Raw genomic sequence first — 19,423 nt, 5'->3', positions numbered from 1 at the left:
TATATATAAAGGTAGATTATTCCAGAGTTTTGAAGTAATTCGTCTTTTTGAGTGGAAATTCCCCAAACTGGAAGTGCCTCCCATATTATACAACGCAGTATTCTACTTAGGACAAGGGTATTTCTTGCATGCCAGTAATTCCCTTTATAAGGATTAAAATAATGGCAGCACTGAGTCAGCATGGTTCTTATCACCTGAGCACAAATAAACTTTCAGAAAAACAAGTCAAGGATTTAAGTGCTCAAACAAATCATGAACTATTTTCATGTTACAGGACAACAACAAAAAATAACTCTTTGTTATTCTTTGTTCCCAACAGGAACAATTCTGGTTGCAGCAGCCCCTAATAGACATGAATAGTGGAAAACAGGTTTATTGTTCCATTCCATTATAATTTCTCGGAAGACCTTTCAGAAGATGAAAAACAAAATTCATAATAATTTTTATGCGACTTTTTCGTGCTTTTACAGTTTTCTGTTGAAGCTTGATTGCCTTATTTATTGCAATTGCTGGAAAATGGGTAACCTGAACAAATTATTATCTAATTATTATAGATTAAATAATAACTGACACTTCAAATCAACATTTAAATTTACACTTTTATTAAATGCCGTCTTTTATAATGTCTGAAAAGATATCATTGAAAAACCTGGTACAAGTAACGTGCTATATGTCTTAAGTTCTCACTCTGCTTCAAACGGGTTATTAAGTATTTCAATGTATTATAAGTATTTAAGTTACACCCTGATATTGCAGAATATAAATGGAAAATACGTTAGAGGTTAATTTACAGTAAAATTGCCTTAAAATAATACAAATATTAAAGAAAAACAAATATTATTGGGCTAAAATCACAAAAGCACAAATATACATTCAGTTTTCTTCCACATGTTGTTTTCTTTGTATTTTGTATGTTCGTTTACAAGTGTTTTGGCTGTTTAATATTAGGATTTAGTTTAAAATCACCAACGCAGCCCCTCACTACAACATCAAGCCCAGTCCATCCCCCACCCCTGAATGTTAATTTACATTTTACGATCACATGTAACCCCCCCCACCCCCACCGAACGTGATTTTGAGGGGGCTCCATAGCAAATTCAGTGCACAGGGCCCAGTATTCCTAGCTATTGCCTTGATTTTTACTTTATATTTGAGAGTCAATCAGTCCTATGCATTTTCTTAAGGAATACAATTAAACAGGTAATGCTAGTTCTTGTAAATGTAACTTAACTGCGAATATGCAAGCTGATCTACTGTAACTATGTTTTGAAAGGAAACAAAACACTTAAAAAGCTACTGTAAGAATATGTCCTAAAATCAACTCACTTATATATCAAATATACATATATGTTGAAAATGGAGTGATCTGTTCAGGGTAACTATAATTTTACCCTTTACAGCTCTCTCTCTCATCTAACAGGCTATTTTCAAACATGTCCTGTAGAGAGGAGAAGCTTGGTCTGTCCTCGCTGTTGAACTCCCAACACTGCATCATAATACTGTGCACCTGAAAGAAAACAAAAACTAAACTGTAACTTACTTTACCCTTATATTTGTTTGGTACTTTAGCTATCATATGCTTGGTGCATGAACTTGATGTCTATGCACAATTGGTTAATATGACCCATACAAAAACATTCACAGAGAAATCTGTTTTTATTTTCACCTTTGGTGGACACTGAGATGGCATTGGTAGCCTCCAATTATCCTTGAGAAGATTAAGAAGATGGATAGCCATGGACGGACTCTGGACATAACTTCCTATCTTCTGCATACACAGCTGCATCAAAGGATTTACAATAAAGCAGGTTAAACACGTTAAAAGTTCAGGAACAACATAAATTGAGTTGTCGATGACAGAATCTTTTTCTTTTTGTGTGTGTGGGGGGGGGGGGGGGAAGTTTCGCAAGGTGACAGTCATTCATCTACTTCCTGCCAGCCACTGTACTCATACAGTAGCAGCATCATTATATGGAGCTTCATTTACTCACTCTTTTGGGGTTTCGACTGATGTCGCAGTAAGAGAAGAGCTCATGTAGAACAATGCCGAAACTCCATACGTCCGACTTGTGGGAAAATTTCAATTCTGAAATGGATTCGGGTGCATACCTGAACAGGATGGGACATGAAACAACAATGTTGAAACATAACATAAGTAAAAAAAAAAATTAATAATGTTCTCAAAGCAATAACACAAATACATTATTTATACATCTTTCATGGAATGTTTTTAGTTAACATTTCCTTTAGTTGTGTTTTTTAAACGGTGCTACCTGTCTCAGAATGTTCAGAGAGTATTCAAAAGTAACATTCCTAAAATGTTCACAAAATTATAAAAATGAATGTTCCCTTTCCATTTTGTTTTTTCAACCAATTGGCTGAAAACTGGGTATTGTGGGTATTGTTTACATGACTGTAAACAACACAAGGATTAGGAGCTGGTGAATGTAGATGTGAAATATTATGAATGATATTCAAATATATGTGTGACTACTTTTTTATTTTGTATTTTTTTTTGCTTAGTTCACTCCATGGGTGACAAAAATAATATTACAGGTTAGTTCAGCTTCGATTATGCATTAAAAGATACATAACCGAGATTTCTGAAACAATCTGAATGTTTTGTCTAATTATTTTAAGGGAATGTTAGCAAAACGTTCTGAGAACTTGTTTTGTTAGCTGGGTTGTGTGTTTGGATGAAATGTATTGCACACCAATTGTGTTTTCTGCCTGAACTCTGAAGACTGTGATGTAATCCTTACCAGAAAATAGGGCTTTCTCCTGGCTGCGTGACACGGTAGTACTCTTTATCCACTGGGATGATCTTCGTGAGCCCAAAGTCGGCAATTTTCACCAGAGTGTCACTGGCGACTAGGATATTGCGAGCAGCTAGATCACGGTGAACATAACGCATGCTTTGCAAGTACTCCATCCCCTACACAAGAATGTTACAGAGCTGTTTAGATGTGTAAAGATCCACAAACAAATTAATAAACTGACCTATGATTAGAAAAAGGACTGAGTGAACCCTCTAGTTTGTACTAGTGTTGGTTAGTCTGTTTGTACCTTACAGATCTGCGAGGCAAAGAGCAGCAGTCTTCGGGTGCACACGTTCTGTCTGTGCTTCTCCATATATCCAATCAGACTGCCGAAAGGAAGATATTCCATCACCAGTTTTGTGCTGAGCCGGCCTGTGAGGAGTTCAAAAATAGGGATTATTGACTATTAACAGGTGTTTTTCACATATTTCAGTTATGCTATGCATTGGTTTGTGTTTTAGGGTTAAAGGAATTGTCCTGGCGGGAAATTACCAGTGACTTTTCTATTTTTCTTAAAGAATGTGTGCTGATTGGAAATTGATTGGTAATCATTAAAAGTAGTCTGACCTGCGCTGTAGCAGATGCCCTTGTATTTGACAATATAGTCACAGTGCAGTGAGCTGATGGTCTGGATCTCTCTCTGGAAGTCTGCCATGGTGGCCTGTTTGTCTGACTGAAGTTCCTTGACAGCTACCAGATCTCCAGTGTTATCACCCCACGGATCGTAACGACAAAGCTCGACACTGCCAAAGTTACCCTAAACACACACACGTGCACACAGTTAAAACCATCATCCTTCATTTTTCTCTCAATTTCTGTTTGGAAATCAATAGCTGCACTAATAATCATCATGTTTTGGTTTTGCAAGTGAGTTTGAATTGTGAAAGAGCAAAATGCATCATGATTTTCAATGAAAATTGAAATAACTGCAACTAATGCATTAAGTTAAGAAAACATAATGCAATTGTAATCTATAATTGTAATGGTATCATCAGATTCTCTGTGGTTTTTTTTGTTGTACCTTTCCCAGGATAGAGATGAATCGCAGGTATCGCTCCTCAAAAACATCCTGTTGTTGCTTTTTGAAGATGTTCGGTCTTCTCCAGAAGCCATCGCTCTTGGGAAGTGTGCCAGTCGCGTGAAGGATCTCATAATCTACAAATTGTTCCCATATGTTTTATTACAAATCTAGCCAAGATGTATGAATCATTATTTCAAATATAATCAGGAACACATGTTATTAAACCATTTGAACCTCGATAAAAATCAGAACTATTATTTTTTATTATTTTTTTTATTTTATTTAATAAAGCAAATGATATCATATTTTAAAATATTACTTAGATGTCAAAGATTTATAAAAACACTTACTAGTACATTATCATTTATTAAATATATAACAATTTTACATTTTAATACTTGTATGTTTGTATACTTGGAAATATTTAATATAATACAAAATGTATATATTAAATAACAAACAAATGAATTGAAAAAATATTTGAAAATAATAATACATTCATACCATGTATTTAATAAATAACATATTTAGTATTGTATATAAAAAAAGATAGTATAATAATAACAGTGACATGTGAAAAACGGGGCGCTAACTGGCCTTAAAAGCCAAGCCACAATTCTTTTCTTTTTTTTTTTTTGTCTGAAGGTGCTGGTGTACATCTGTGTGTTACCTGAAGTGATGAGGCTGTTAAGTTGGCGGATAATGCTTCTGCAGGACGGTCTGAGCTCAGGCTGGTACTGCATGCACTGAGAGATCAGGTCGGCCAGCTCAGCCCACTCCAGAGCAGGCAGGTTTGAGAAGCCCTCATAAAACTGCTGCTTCTGGATTCAAAGGACAGCAGCTGTTAGGTACCACAACACCATGCTGGAGACACATTACCTGAGTATGTGTCTCCAAGAAAATGTACACTTAATTCATTATGCTGTATTCTATAATAACATGAGGTGTCTGTACTTGTATGGGGTCCAGGCCCTGCAACGGAGCTTCTCCATTATTGAAAATCTCCCACAGCGTTGTCCCAAAACTCCACTTGTCACACTCCAGTTCAATCTCAAGTGTATCCAGAACCTCGGGGGCCACCCATGGGATTCTGTCTAACACCACTGGATTCACAGAAATGTGCATTTTATTGTATTATACATAGTCATGTTGTAGCGTATTCCTGGGGTGCAGATCTCAATTCCTGGAGGGCCCCAGACCTGCAGAGTTTAGTTCCAACCCCGCTTCCTGTACATACCATGTAGTTTACAAATAAGCCTGAAGGACTTGATTAGCTGGATCACGTGTGCTTATTAGGGGCTGAAACTAAACTCTGCAGGGCTTTGGCCTTCCAGGAACTGAGTTTAACACCCTTGGTGTAATATAATGAATAAAGAATCTATTATTATTCTCTCAAGAATTCTTTTAAAAATACAAATTATTCTAGAAGTCATCAGGTTAAGAGTAAAATTAAGTTAATAATTCATCTTCATTGTTTTGACATTCGATTTAGTGTGTAATATAATTACCGTCTTTGCCCAGCAAGGCCATGCTGATACCAGGGTCACTAAGTTTAATGAAGGGCGAGTTATCGGCGGAAAGGTCTCCCTCTCTGGCCAACAGCAGATTCTTTGCACAAATATTCCCATGTGCAATATTCTTCTCCTCCTGCACACGGCCAAAAAAAACAAAACAAAAAAAACAATTTTTTTTAAAGATTTTAGCTACTCTATAAATAAGGGGCCTCAAATATTCATTACAGAATTCAATCAATATGAGCTTTTAAATGAAAGATTCTTGATTTCTTTTTTATTTATTTCATTTGGCTCTACAAAGGTTATATCCTTTAATATTATGCATAGTATGCATATATACCTCTTTATATTAATGTTCAAAAGTCAATGAGATGGGTTTATTTAATTAGTATTTTCATCCAGCAAGGATATAAATTAAATTTTTAAATCAATTAAAAATCTATGGAATACAGGCGTTTTAAGTTGTAATAATAATTCACAAATGACAATTTTTTTACTGTATTTTTGATCAAATAAATGTAGCCTTGTTGAGCACAAGAGACGTCTTTCAAACACATTAAAAATCTTACTGACTCTACATAGTATATTGTATCTTATATTACAGAGATGTGTTGTCATTTGTGACAGTATTAAATGTCTAGATGAAACCAATAAGACAATAATTGTGTTCATGTTATGGCTGATTCCCAGTAAATATTAAAAATCTACTTATTTAATATCCAAAACAAATAAAAGAACAAAACAAAAACACTGAAAGCAATAGTTGTCAATTTTTATTAATGTTGTGATTCTTAATTGGATTTAAAATGATTGGATGGCTGATCATTTTGATGTTAGGTAAAGAAAATTTTAATCTTTAAATGAACCCTAGATGAACAGAAAAATAATCTAAAAATGTAAACAACTGTCAAAAATGTAATGCTCTGTATTGGCTGGTAAATATAAACCAGTACTGACAAATTAAAACATAACTGAGAAACTTCCATATTTCATAATCGGCAGCCAATTTATCATGCATGAATATTTCTCACCAGGAAGTTGAGAGCACAGGCTAGTTGTTTGGCCACGTCTAATTTCCAACTGACTGACACAGATGTGCTCCTCTTTAGATACAGGTCCAGTGCACCATGCTTCACAAACTCCTGCACCATGATGTCTGCAAGGGTCAGAGGAGGAGGAGGAGTCAAAGAACTGAGGTCAGTACACAGACTTTTAATTGCTTTCTTAGGGTTTGCCCTCTTGTGTTTAGACTTTGATAAAAGAGTTTTTTTCAAAAAGTATAAAACACGTACTTTTTGATTTGTGCACACTGATGCCATATACCAGGAGAAGGTGCTTGTGGGAAATTTGACTCATCAAACTGGCCGCCTCAAAAAACGACTTGAAAACAGCATTAAGAATAAATCATTAATCACGTGGCTCAAAAAAAAAAAAAAAATCTCTTCAGTCAAAGAATGCAAAACTATTATTTCCACTTGCTCATTAATTATAAGTCGTTGTCATTTTTTTCATTGCATTTTAATGCATTTGTTAAATCTCTCATTCATTAATACTACAGTATTCTGAATCAAGCAGAACATTGTCATGAATTGTCACGTAATGTGAAATGCAATATTCTCTATGCCAAAGTACCTATCTGAGGAAGCGCTTTACTGGATATTGTCTTTTTATTGTAAATGAACGTATTCAGCATTTGTTCCACGATTAAAAACACACCTCCCAGCAGTTTTTATGATTTGCATCCAGGACCTTCAGAAGAACCTCTGTGGAGTGTGTCACTCCATCCCGCTGGTCTGTCTTACTGCCTCTAAAGATATGCGTGAAGGAACCTTGACCTAAGCTTTCGCTCTGTCAGGAGATAGAAAGTTGTTTGACTTGAGCTGTTTTGAGATTAGACATACTGTTTTTAAAATTCATATTTTAAATTTCTAAAAGCAAGCACTTTCAGTTGCTTTCAGTCAACGGCTACAGTTTGAAAATAATAGATAACGAAATAATAAATAATTGTAAATGAATAAATAGTGTTTTCATGCCTTTAAACTAGCGACTTCAAAATCAATGAAAATATACTTAAACGCTTATAAAAGTGTATAAATGTACCCAGATGAGGTCCTCATGTTTAATCATGTGGAACTGCATGTGGCTTGGTTTGTGTCTCTGTAACATGGGGGAACTGGGCATCTCAGTCATACTGCTGTTACGAAGGATGATCATGTTGGTAAGTTCTGCAATGAAGACAAGAAAGAGCACAATAAAAATAAAGAAATTTATTTTTATATATATATAATATAATTTAGTTATATATATATATAAGTAAAAATAGTAAGAAACAGTACAATAAAAATTAAAAAAATTAAAAAGATGTAATAAAAAAAACAATTGTTTTTCCCCAAGTTATATTTTTACATTGTTTATGCAGTTTATTTTATTAAATATGACATGTTGAAAAAAATAATGAAATCCCAAAGAACCCTTGCTGTCTATTTTTTATATACTGTATATAAAAGATAACCAATGATATGTAAAAAGCAAATGTTGAATAGAAATGTTCTACCTTTTGGTCTGGGTGGGCAGCACTTGTCCAGCGTGACGGGGATGTCTGACATGAGAAGCGTGCTGTGCTGATAGAAGTCTGTGAGCTGTTTTAGACTACAGAATGAGTTGTGGATCCCGGCCAGAATAAACTTCTCATTTTTTTCTATTAGACAGTCCTTGTAGTCCATCCCTAATGGAGTCTGTTGGAACATCCAGAAGTTAGGAAATATAACAACGGAGTCTAGTCATTAAAGGGGGGGTGAAATGCTATTTCATGCATACTGAGTTTTTTACTCTTTTAAAGAGTTGGATTCCCATGCTAAACATGGACAAAGTTTAAAAAATTAAGTTGTACGTTTGAAGGAGTATTTTTGTTCCAAAAAACCTCTTCCGGTTTGTCACAAGTTTCGGAAAGTTTTTTTCGAGTATGGCTCTGTGTGACGTTAGATGGAGTGGAATTTCCTTATATGGTTCCTAAGGGCACGTCTGCCGGAAGAGCGCGCGCTCCCGTATAGCAGAGCAATGAGAGGCTGAGCACAGGCATTCGCGGCATTCGCGAGAGCGTCGCGAAAAGACACAAAAGAAGTGTGTTTTTGGTTGCCAGGGCAAGACAACCCTGCACAGATTACCAAAAGAGAAACAGCATTAAGGGACCAGTGGATGGAGTTTATTTTTACAGAGCATCAACGGAGTTGTGCAAGTGTTTTTGTTTGTTCCCTGCATTTCGAAGATGCTTGTTTTACAAACAAGGCCCAGTTTGACGCCGGATTTGCACATCGTTTATTTCTTAAAGGGGGGGTGAAATGCTCGTTTTCACTCAATATCCTGTTAATCTTGAGTACCTATAGAGTAGTACTGCATCCTTCATAACTCCAAAAAGTCTTTAGTTTTATTATATTCATAAGAGAAAGATAGTCTGTACCGATTTTTCCCGGAAAAACACGAGTGGCTGGAGGCGTGACATGTGGGCGGAGCTAAAGAATCACGAGCGCCAGTAGGCTTTTGCGTTGAGAGCGTTTGGAAGCTGTGACACCGCGAGGACAAAACCAACCAAAACAAACCATTGCTTAAAGTCAGATTCAGCGTATATTTATGATCCAGAATCAGATCCAGAGGCTGAAATTGAACAAGAGCAGCATCAGCAATCAGTCTCTATGTGGTATATAACGTACTGAAACTGTATATATTTGCTTAGCGTTTTTGGAAAATGACTAAGTTCCACTTTGTCATCTTTTTTTTTTTTAAGCTGTACATGTGGAAAGCGCAGTTTGATGACAACATCGCATGTTGTTTACTTGATGTGCTTTCACGCCTATAGCTAAGTTAACAACACAGAGATATTTGAAGCAGTTTTACTCGTGCAGTTTGATGACAACATCGCATGTGGTTTACTTGATGTGCTTACGCGCCGATAGCTAAGTTAATAACACAGAGATATTTGAAGCAGTTTTACTCACCGCATGTGGTTCCAACACACGATCGTGACACTTTTTAGTTGGGACTGCATTATCCTTAAGAAATAAACGATGTGCAAATCCGGCATTAAACTGGACCGTGTTTGTAAAAAAAGCATCTTCGAAATGCAGGGGAACAAACACAAACACTTGCACAACTCCGTTGATGCTCTGTAAAAATAAACTCCATCCACTGGTCCCTTAATGCTGTTTCTCTTTTGGTAATCTGTGCAGGGTTGTCTTGCCCTGGCAACCAAAAACACACTTCTATTGTGACATTTCGCGACGCTCTCGCTCTGATCAGTGAAGTGTGTTGTGCTCTCAGTGCTGTGCTATACGGGAGTGTGCTCTCTTCCGGGAGAAGTGCCCTTAGGACCCATATAAGGGAATTCCGCTCCATCTAACGTCACACAGAGCCATACTTAGTAATTTTGGAACAGAAATACTCCTTCAAACGTACAACTTAATTTTTGAAACTTTGCCCATGTTTAGCATGGGAATCCAACTCTTTAACAGTGTAAAAAACTCAGTATGCATGAAATAGCATTTCACCCCCCCTTTAAGGATAATGCAGTCCCAACGAAAAAGGGTCACGATCGTGTGTTGGAACCACATGCGGTGAGTAAAACTGCTTCAAATATCTCTGTGTTGTTAACTTAGCTATCAGCGCGTAAGCACATCAAGTAAACAACATGCGATGTTGTCATCAGACTGCACTTTCCACATGTACAGCTTAAAAAAAAAAAAAAAAGACAACATAAAGTGGACCTTAGTCATTTTCCAAAACCGCTAAGCAAATATATACAGTTTCAGTACATACCACATAGAGACACCTTTACTGATGCTGCTCTTGATAAATTTCAGCCTTTGGATGTGTGTCACAGCTTCCAGACGCGCTCAACACAAAAGCCTACTGGCGCTCGTGATTCTTTAGCTCCGCCCACACGTCACGCCTCTAGGCGCTCGTGTTTTTCCGGGAAAAATCGGTACAGACTATCCTTCTCTTATAAATATAATAAAAATAAAGACTTTTTGGAGTTATGAAGGATGCAGTACTACTCTACTCAAGATTAACAGGATATTGAGTGAAAACGAGCATTTCACCCCCCCTTTAACAGTTCTAAAGAAATAGAATGCTCAAGTTGATTGAGTAATTTGTATTATAATACTACTAAGCAGTAAAACATAGGAAGTGGAGATTGGGGCTTTTTTTTTTAAAGAAACTTCCTGTTGAAACTCAAAGGCTGGGGGTTTACGCTGTTTGTATGAGTCCAGCAAGACTGATACCTGTATGCAAACAGTGAGGAAGTACTTGTCAAAGTCCTTGGGACTGTGACGTAACAGGAACATCCCATTTTTGGCTCCAGCTTTCTTAAGTTTGTGCACCGCAAACTCGGACCTTTAGAAAACACACACACAAAACTGTGTTTATTACTTAGTCATTTCCTCTCTAATTGTACCATATGGTGAAATATGAAACTGAGTAGTACGTGATCGGGCCGTGGCAGTAATTATGAATGTCCTCCAGCAAGCTCGGCGGGGCCACTTCTGCACAGAAATAGTGAGTCGAATCTGTAGTCAACCTAAAATATCCATCAACCAGAGATACAAAGGACAGAGCCTCAGTTAGGGTGTGGAACTCAGCCTCCTATTGGTGAAAAGAGAAACAGAGTTTAGTTTGAATTTAGTTTATTATGTAACATCAAACCTTGGTTAATCAAAATGGCAAATGAGTCACTACCACTGTTACTATCAGTGGAGAAGTTTACTTCCTTTTCTAATAAGTTTATGTGTTCATACTAAAAAAAAAAGTATATATAAATGCCACTACCATGCAATGGTCGTCCTGGCGTGTAAGAGTGACCACCCTTCCTTCCAGGGGCATCTGATCTTGAGAAAGACGCTTAATACTGATGTCGGTGATCTGGGGGAAGTCACAAAACGTCTGCCATTCCTGTGAACGTATACCAGAGGGAGCTCAGTAAAATAACAGAGCGCATACATAGACTGCCAATTAAAAGTTTAGGGTCACTAAGTTTTTAATGTTTTTGAAAGGAGTCTCTTATCCTCACCATGGCTATTTTTAGTTGATCAAAAATAAAGTGAACACAGTTTAAAATGACTGTTTGCTGTTTTAATATATTGAAAATATATAATTTAATTCTGTGATAGAAAAACTGAATTTATACCAGCCATAACTCCAGTTTTCAGTGTCACATGATCCTTTAAATCAATCTAATATGCTGATTTGCTGCTCAAGGAGTATTTTCTATTATTATCAATGTTGAAAACAGCTGTGCTGCTTGGTATTAAAATGTGGAAACCATGATACATTTTCTTCAGGATTATTATTAATAGGCTAATAGACAGTTAAAATCATTTTCACTCAGACGATTCATTCAAAAAACGATTTCATTCAGCAACGGCATCGATTCGTAATGCTGTGGCTGCGTTTGGGAACTATTTTCTTTGGCGGAGCAAAAATAAACAAAGGCAACACTGAGTCGAAAATGTAAGTGACTCAAAATGAACTTCTTGTTTATGCTACCTGGCTCTCTTTGGTCTGTATCTGAATCCCTCCTTCTCCAGACACTCGCACGGATTTGACCCTATGCTGCTCGCTCTGCTCCAACCATCCAGAGTGATGCAAAGTGAAGCTTTCTGAGCCATAATTCGGCTCCAACCCACTCAGCTCCATCAGGTACTTCAGCTTAAGGTTGCGTTCACCAGCCGGGCATTTGCCAAGCTTCTTTAGGAAACGCTTCATCGTTTTTCGGATTTGATATCGCGCCAGGCGGCTCTTACTTTGTATATCTTGTCTGTGGGTCTCTGGGAGGCAGGACTTGTAGCTGGAATGAGATTTGACATAAAATCTCTGTATCTCCACCATCCACTTATATGTGACTTCCTCAGTTTCTCATGTTACCTTGTTGTATTGCAGATCTCACCAAGGCTCTGGTTTCTCTCTTTAGCCATACGCCACAGATCCAGCACTGCCATTCCCAAACATTCCTGCTGCAAACTCAAAGCAGGTGAAATCCCGCCACGTCCAGACACAAAATCACTGCGGGACTGAAACAGGTAGACTGTACAGTCAGACGGGAAGGTAAATGATCCCGAATAGTTGAGTTAGCATTTTTATAGCACATTTTTTAAATGATTTGAATCAAACCAATAGTTTACTGTATATCAGCAGGACAGAGGCACATAAACCTGGGTGTTCATTTTACATTCACACGGATTACTGTGCTATACCTGAGCAAAAAGATAGTCAATGACGCAGTAGTCCAGTACAGCACAGATTCGTCCTCTCCTGAGGCTAAAGCGGTATGATGCTTTGGACCCATGACCAAACCAGCTTAAGAAGAAAAACCTTAAACACACAATTACAGAAAACTGTCAATTTACATGTTTATCTCTAAAACACCTTTCACTTTCTTACTATTTAATTTTTCCACTAGCAATTATTTTAGTTTTATTTGTATACTATTACAGTATTTATTCATATTTTAAGTTTGCTTTTGTTTTCAGTGTTTATTTTTATTTCAGCTTTATTTCAGTTATCAAAAAGTAATATTAATAATTGTTTAGTTAACAGTGCAATGGCCAACAATGCATATCAGAGCATCACCAAATAATTATATAATTTTACTAATTTTACAATGAAAAGTTCTGTTATTGTGCATCATATTTATCACATAAGGTGTTAAATAACTTTTTTTTTAGATTTGTGTTTTTTCTTTACACATTATGTGTCATATTTATCTTATTTATGCTCTTCACAGACACTGCTGTCTTATAGTACACTAACTTTTTAAAAAACTTTATTAAGTCCAATATTTTTGTTTGTGATGGAAATGACACAACACTTCATATAAAAACTGATATAAAAATTATGAAGTATTGACATTTCAAATTAGTGCTACTTTACTCACTTTAGTTTAAAATGTTATGTTTATGATTCTTTCACTTTTTACATCATCACATCATCAGTTTTAAATATATATATATGATAAATCTACTTTAAGACTGAAGTCTAAGTCAAGGACAAGGTTAAACTAAATCTTTACATAACATGCATTTGCAAATTAAATGAAAATGAATGACATGAATAGTAAATAAAGAAACTCAAATAGTCAGTAAGAGTAAGCTATTTATAAATAAAAAATATGATTATAACAGCTGTTTACCTCACTCTGTAGTGAACTTTGACGTTCTCTTCGCTCTTAAACACATGAGTTGGTGGATACCAGTATGACAGGTCCTCTGATCCCAAAGCAAACAGGTTGTGGAACACAGGGCGAATTCCTAAAAATATAAATATTCCATTCAGTTTGTTCTAAGGCGTGTGCACAACCCTTTTAAATGTGTTTAATTAAAAGATTAGAAAAACAAAACCTATGAGCAGATTTTAGTTTAAATTGTGATTTCTATGCTTTAGACATACAGAATCATCTAAAAGATAGAGGTTGACCTCATAAAAGTTATCATCAACACTGTTGTAATGCTTGTTGCACCTTTATTTAAAAAGCTTTTTAGATTTTGACAACAGATGTACATAACGGAAGATTTTGACCTTTGAGCAACAGACATCTTTAACCTGTTTAGATTATGTTGTGTGTGACTGTGTGTTAGTGTCTCACCGCTGGCTTTAGCAGCAAGCGCACACACGCTCTCCGCTGTGATGTGTCCGGTGGGGATGGTGAGGGTGGTCTCTGAATTTAAGCTGGGGCTGTAGTACAGGTGCACCTGAAGCGCAGAGTCATAGCTGGACTTCTGACTGCCAGCCCTTTCGCTCTTCATCAAGGGCACCTCTTCCTCTTCACTCATGGTCTTCTCACAAATGAAATCTTCTGATTGGATGGAAAGGACTAGATCATTTCATCTCATCAGATGCAGTTGTTCATTTAGGGGAAAGTGGGGTGAGTTGTGCCAGTTTTTACTCAAAGTGACTTTAAAGTGAGGCCATGACAGTAATCTCTTTCACTTTAGAATGTACATATATTTCAGGATGTGGTGCATCCCTGAGAACAATAACTTTGGATCTGAAATAAATTGTTTCAGAAATATAGCTTTTGGGAAAAAAGTGGTCTTGTGGCACAACTTGCCCCTGATGCGGGGTAAGTTGTGCCTTTTGGGAGAATACGTTGGGGTAAATAGTGCCAGCGATTTCTGAAGCAAAACGGAACATTTTAATGTTATGAACTGTAATGCTATATGAAAGCAAGACAAAAAAGGTTTATTCATATATTGTCATCCTATTAACTGTTGGAATAAGACATATTTTGTTGTCAATGCCACTTGTCAATGCTTCAGGGGAATATAAACTGGGATGTGGGTAGTTTCTTGAGCACATCACCTTCAGGGATAACCCCTTCACTATTTTCTTTAAATGTGTGTGTGTGTGTGTGAGAGAGAGAGAGAGAGAGAGAATATGTCTTTTTCTTGGCGAGCATGATTTCACCAAGTAAAACATGTTCCTGGATCAACATCCTTGTTGATCCAGGAACAACATTCCAATCAACCAATCAGAAGTGAGATATAACTTTTCAAGGTCATTCCAATCAACCAATCAGAAGTAAGATATAACTTTTTTGTCGGTCTTCCGTTTATAAGTGCGTGGCATAATGGGTTTTTGTCTAAAATTAAGAATGCCACATAGTTTAAGTGCTAAAATGCAAATTAATAATGTGTTGAAAATAATCATAAGTGGAGGTGAGTAGTGCCACTGGCACAACTTAACCCAGGCTCTTTGGCACAAATCACCCCATACCCACAAATTTGAAAAACTAGCATTATCCAGCAGTTAAGAGCTAACATCATGCTAACTGGTAAAGCACCAAAACATGTATGAAATATTTTCAAACTTTTCTAGAATTGTTCAGACGCTACAATCAAAAAACCTTGATAATAGAAATTTTACTTTTAAAGGAAAAAAACAGTTTTTTGAGCTAAAATGTGATTAACTCTCATGCCATGTGTCTCTCTTCTTTGGAGGATGAGTAAAATGGATGGCTTTTTAAAATTATGTGGTCACATGACCAATTTCTTCAATGGTTTTCCAGAAACAAGGGGTGGAACTACTTCCCCCCTGGCACAAATCACCCCACTCTCCCCTACCATATTTTATTTTCCAAAATAATGCATGCAACTCATTAAAACGATACAAATGGTTCTTTCTGATAAATAGTGAATTAATTTGATGTTAGGAGCGATTGTAAAGTTTTAAATTGACTCTGATGTTCTGTTTGGGGGTTTATAAAACCCTTTCAATATGTACATAAACATTATTAATCCATCTGGTTGACTTTTGCTAATCTTATGAGTGATTATTAATAAAATGCCAATTTTATCACAGATCCTGAATAATAATAAAAACTAAAATGCTACATTTCTTCTGCTGGGGGTCTCAGAGGCACTGACTATAAATAAAAAAAAACTGACCTTAGACAGAAGCATTGTTTCCGTTTAGACAACAATTCAATTTTAGAAAAAGTGTATGCACTTAGGGAATCAACAGAGGGTTAAATTTAAATACTCATTAGAGTCTAATCATTAGGACCCCCGAGACCCCAAACATAAATACAGCAAACTTGAGCTCAAAAGAACTAGAGATCTACTCTAAGCAATAGACAAAGCAGAAGCCGATAACAATCTACTGTAAAGCAGTGGATTATTTTTAACGCCAGTTCTTAGAACCGTGTTGGTCATATGCTTGATCGAAGTGAGCTCATCCTTCTCATGTTGACGATCTGTACTTTCCGCAACAAACCAAATCAAGGGTGTTTTCCAGGAGATTTCCAAAATTAAGCCATTAATTATAAAGAATTTTATATACATAAAGTATTTTAAATTAAGGTTAGTTTACACAAGTTTAATTTGGTTTCAATAATGTCATTAGCTGTTCAATTTCTAAATAAAACATCCTATTACAGAAATACATCTGTTTATATTCCAATAATACAATAATATGAGTACAAACAAATATGAAACATACAACGCCACAGTCACCAAATGAATGTTTGTAGTCACATGACTTCTACTGGCATATGCTCAGAAATGGCAGTTCAGTTACGAGGTATTTTTCATTTTACGATTCTAATAAAGACAACTGAGAGATGTTACCTGAAGTTATTTGAGAAGAAAAAATAATGATTTGTTCATGTTGATGCGAAGAGCTGCGTAAATTTCACTCCGGTTTCGCTGTTGTAAGCCTCTAGTGGGAGGGATCAAATGAGACTCATTTCCGGCAAGAGGCAAACCACAAAGGCACATCATTTCCAGACTACTTTAGCAAGAATGATGCCACTTGATGTTTCTTTAGCCTACTTGTCAACCTTATCTGGCATCTCAGTTTCTAGACCTGTGACCAGGCCATAAACTGAACACAGAGCCACCTCTGCATATTAGGAAGTGCAAGCATTGTGTATTTTTAACTGTGAGAGAGAGAAAGAGATAGAAGGTGGGAGGGTATTTGCTGGAGCTGCTGGGTTTGTTGCTTTCTTTACGTGGGAAGAGTGAAACTGTGGTTTCCTCTTTCTCAGCTAGTGAGCGGTGGGTTTGTTATTTCCGCCTGTAGAGCACAACTGAGTTGTATCTTCCGTTGGCCTGATACAACCAAGTGCCATTTGAAACTTTCATGTTAAAGATTTTGTGTGAACGTGACCGGGGCACTCGATCATTCTACAGCTTATCTGTGCGATACAGGTATAAAATGATACAAATGTTCAAAATATGCTTTAATTGTACAGCCATTGTTTCAAAACATAAAAACTGGTGACTTTGGGGTTTTTTTTAGGGCTTCTGTCACATTCAGGTGATTTTTCTTAGAAATGCTGAGGAATTCCCATGTTCCTTTGATGAGCCTTGTCTTATGTGTTTAGACAAAGGAATAATATTCCTGTTTGCCACAAACAAGTCAAGCCACCTTTATTTATATAGCGCTTTAAACAAAATACATTGCGTCAAAGCAACTGAACAACATTAATTAGGAGAACAGTCTGATAATAATGCAAAATGACAGTTAAAGGCAGTTCATCATTGAATTCAGTAATGTCATCATCTCAGTTCAGTTTAAATAGTGTCTGTGCAATCACTTGCAATCAAGTCAACGATATCAATGTAAATTAAGTGACCCCAACCAAGCAAGCCAGAGGCGACAGCAAGGAACCAAAACTCCATTGGTGATAGAATAGAGAAAAAAACCTTAGGAAAAACCAGGCTCAGTTGGGGGCCAGTTCTCCTCTGACCAGATGAAAGTAGTTTAATTCCAGGCTGCAGCAAAGTCAGATTGTGCAGAAGAATCATCTGTTTCTTGTGGTCTTGTCCTTGTGGTCCTCTGAGACAAGGTTTTTACAGGGGATCTGTATCTGGGGCTCTAGTTGTCCTGTTCTCCGCTGTCTTTCAGGGCAGTAGAGGTCCTTTCTAGGTGCTGATCAACCATCTGGTCTGGATATGTACTGGATCCGGGTGACTGCAGTGACCCTCTGATCTGGATACAGATGTCATGCTTCTAACAATGTAGCAAGTACACCGGGTTTATGGGAAGTTCTCCCAGTTCCGGTTTCCTAATTAATGCAGCCTAAAAATCCTTTAACGGATTTGGATATTAGAAGCGTATTAGTGTATGTGTAAGCCAGGTTAAAGAGATTGGTCTTTAATCTAGATTTAAACTGCAAGAGTGTGTCTGCCTCCCGAACATTGTTAGGTAGGTTATTCCAAAGTTTAGGTGCTAAATAGGAAAAGAATCTGCTGCCTGCAGTTGATTTTGATATTCTAGGTATTATCAAATTGCCTGAGTTTTGAGAACGGAGCGGACGTGGAGGACTATAATGTAACAATAGCTCATTCAAATACTGAGGTGCTAAACCATTCAGGGCTTTATAATTAAAAAGCAAGATTTTAAAATCTATATGAAGTTCAATAGGGAGCCATTGCAGTGATGACAGAACCAGGCTAATATGGTCATACTTCCTGGTTAACATTTCTGAATTTGACATTGGGAGCATAGGCTGTAATTTAGATATATTTTTGAGATGGACAAATTCAGTTTTACAAATGCTAGAAACGTGGCTTTCTAAGGAAAGATTGCTATCAAATAGCACACCTAGGTTCCTAACTGATGAAGAAGAATTGACAGAGCAGCCATCAAGTCTTAGACAGCATTCTAGGATATTACAAGCAGAGTTTTTATGTCCTATAATTAACACCTCTGTTTTTTCAGAATTTAGCAGTAAGAAATTACTCGTCATCCAGTTTTTTTTTTTATATCGGCTATGCATTCTGTTTGTTTTTCAAATTGGTATGTTTCGCCTGGCCGTGAAAAAAAAATATAGAGCTAAGTATCATCAGCATAACAGTGAAAACTAATGATAATGTTTCCTGATGATATCTCCCAAGGGCAACATGTAAAGCGTGAAGAGTAACGGCCCTAGTACTGAGCCTTGAGGTACTCCATACTGGACTTGTGATCGATATGATACCTCTTCATTCACTGCTACGAATTGATGTCGGTCATATAAGTACGATTTAATCCATGCTAATGCACTTCCATTACTAGACTAGTGATATATCTCCATTAAAGCATTCAGTTAATAAAAGTACTTTCACATCACTTTAGTGTGCATGCTTATGCTTTCTTATCTTCTGTACTTGGCTAGGAATGAAAGTAAACTGACATACTGCACTCAAAAAAAATAGCACATTGGTTGAACATGATTTAATCGTGGACAGTGGTTCCACGTGATTACACCACATTATCTTAACAACAATGGATGATGTTCAACCAGCTTGAAATATTTGTGTTCATTTAACATGAACTTAATTCAGTTGAGTTCAGAAAAAGAAGCTATACATTGCAATTAAGTAATTAAGTGATTAACTGAGTGATAATTGTGAATTAGTGATGAACACCTGCTGTTAACAAACAGAATTAATGAAGAAAAGAGAAACATAAGAACTACTACAACTGACTTCAGACACAGCCTTAGATGAAATCAATTGAAATAAAATACATGAAATCTCTCAAGATCTGATTAAACAACCCCACAAACAGCATCATCAGCTCCACTTATTAAAAAC

The 19,423-nt window shown here is 36.6% G+C and overlaps 1 protein-coding gene across 2 annotated transcripts; it reads right to left on the bottom strand.

Moving 5' to 3' along the window:
- Nucleotides 1–579: 579 nt before the first annotated feature.
- LOC113049246 (tyrosine-protein kinase JAK2-like) lies at nucleotides 580–16,572 on the bottom strand. 2 transcript variants are annotated; one of them, XM_026211418.1, is made up of 24 exons: nucleotides 16,469–16,572; nucleotides 13,987–14,196; nucleotides 13,534–13,651; nucleotides 12,599–12,716; nucleotides 12,270–12,415; nucleotides 11,892–12,192; nucleotides 11,175–11,297; nucleotides 10,834–10,991; nucleotides 10,631–10,742; nucleotides 7,909–8,089; nucleotides 7,455–7,579; nucleotides 7,071–7,202; nucleotides 6,647–6,734; nucleotides 6,386–6,510; nucleotides 5,349–5,487; nucleotides 4,795–4,943; nucleotides 4,511–4,661; nucleotides 3,841–3,974; nucleotides 3,387–3,576; nucleotides 3,067–3,191; nucleotides 2,763–2,935; nucleotides 1,992–2,109; nucleotides 1,667–1,780; nucleotides 580–1,507 (listed from the first exon to the last, which is right to left on the bottom strand). In XM_026211418.1, exons 2-24 carry the CDS (start codon nucleotides 14,171–14,173, stop codon nucleotides 1,388–1,390), a joined length of 3,327 nt encoding a protein of 1,108 aa, XP_026067203.1. In that variant the 5' UTR covers nucleotides 14,174–14,196; nucleotides 16,469–16,572; the 3' UTR covers nucleotides 580–1,387. The 2 variants fall into 2 exon arrangements, with proteins under 2 accessions (XP_026067203.1, XP_026067204.1); XM_026211419.1 differs by having other exon boundaries at nucleotides 13,987–14,193; nucleotides 16,469–16,550.
- Nucleotides 16,573–19,423: the final 2,851 nt, after the last annotated feature.

Source organism: Carassius auratus, chromosome 30 (genome assembly GCF_003368295.1).
Source record: "Carassius auratus strain Wakin chromosome 30, ASM336829v1, whole genome shotgun sequence".
In the NCBI taxonomy this organism is placed as follows: Eukaryota; Metazoa; Chordata; class Actinopteri; order Cypriniformes; family Cyprinidae; genus Carassius; species Carassius auratus.
Note: the sequence above shows the minus strand (reverse complement) of the source record. Positions and strands in the feature narration are given on the sequence as shown.

Excerpts from the sequence above, each read along its gene's own strand:
- LOC113049246 (XM_026211418.1), bottom strand. The coding sequence starts at position 14,173 with ATGAGTGAAGAGGAAGAGGTGCCCTTGATGAAGAGCGAAAGGGCTGGC. Across the intron at positions 12,416-12,598 it reads TTGACTATCTTTTTGCTCAG|TCCCGCAGTGATTTTGTGTC; the intron begins GTATAGCACAGT and ends TACCTGTTTCAG. Across the intron at positions 7,580-7,908 it reads CTGCCCACCCAGACCAAAAG|AACTTACCAACATGATCATC; the intron begins GTAGAACATTTC and ends TCTTCATTGCAG.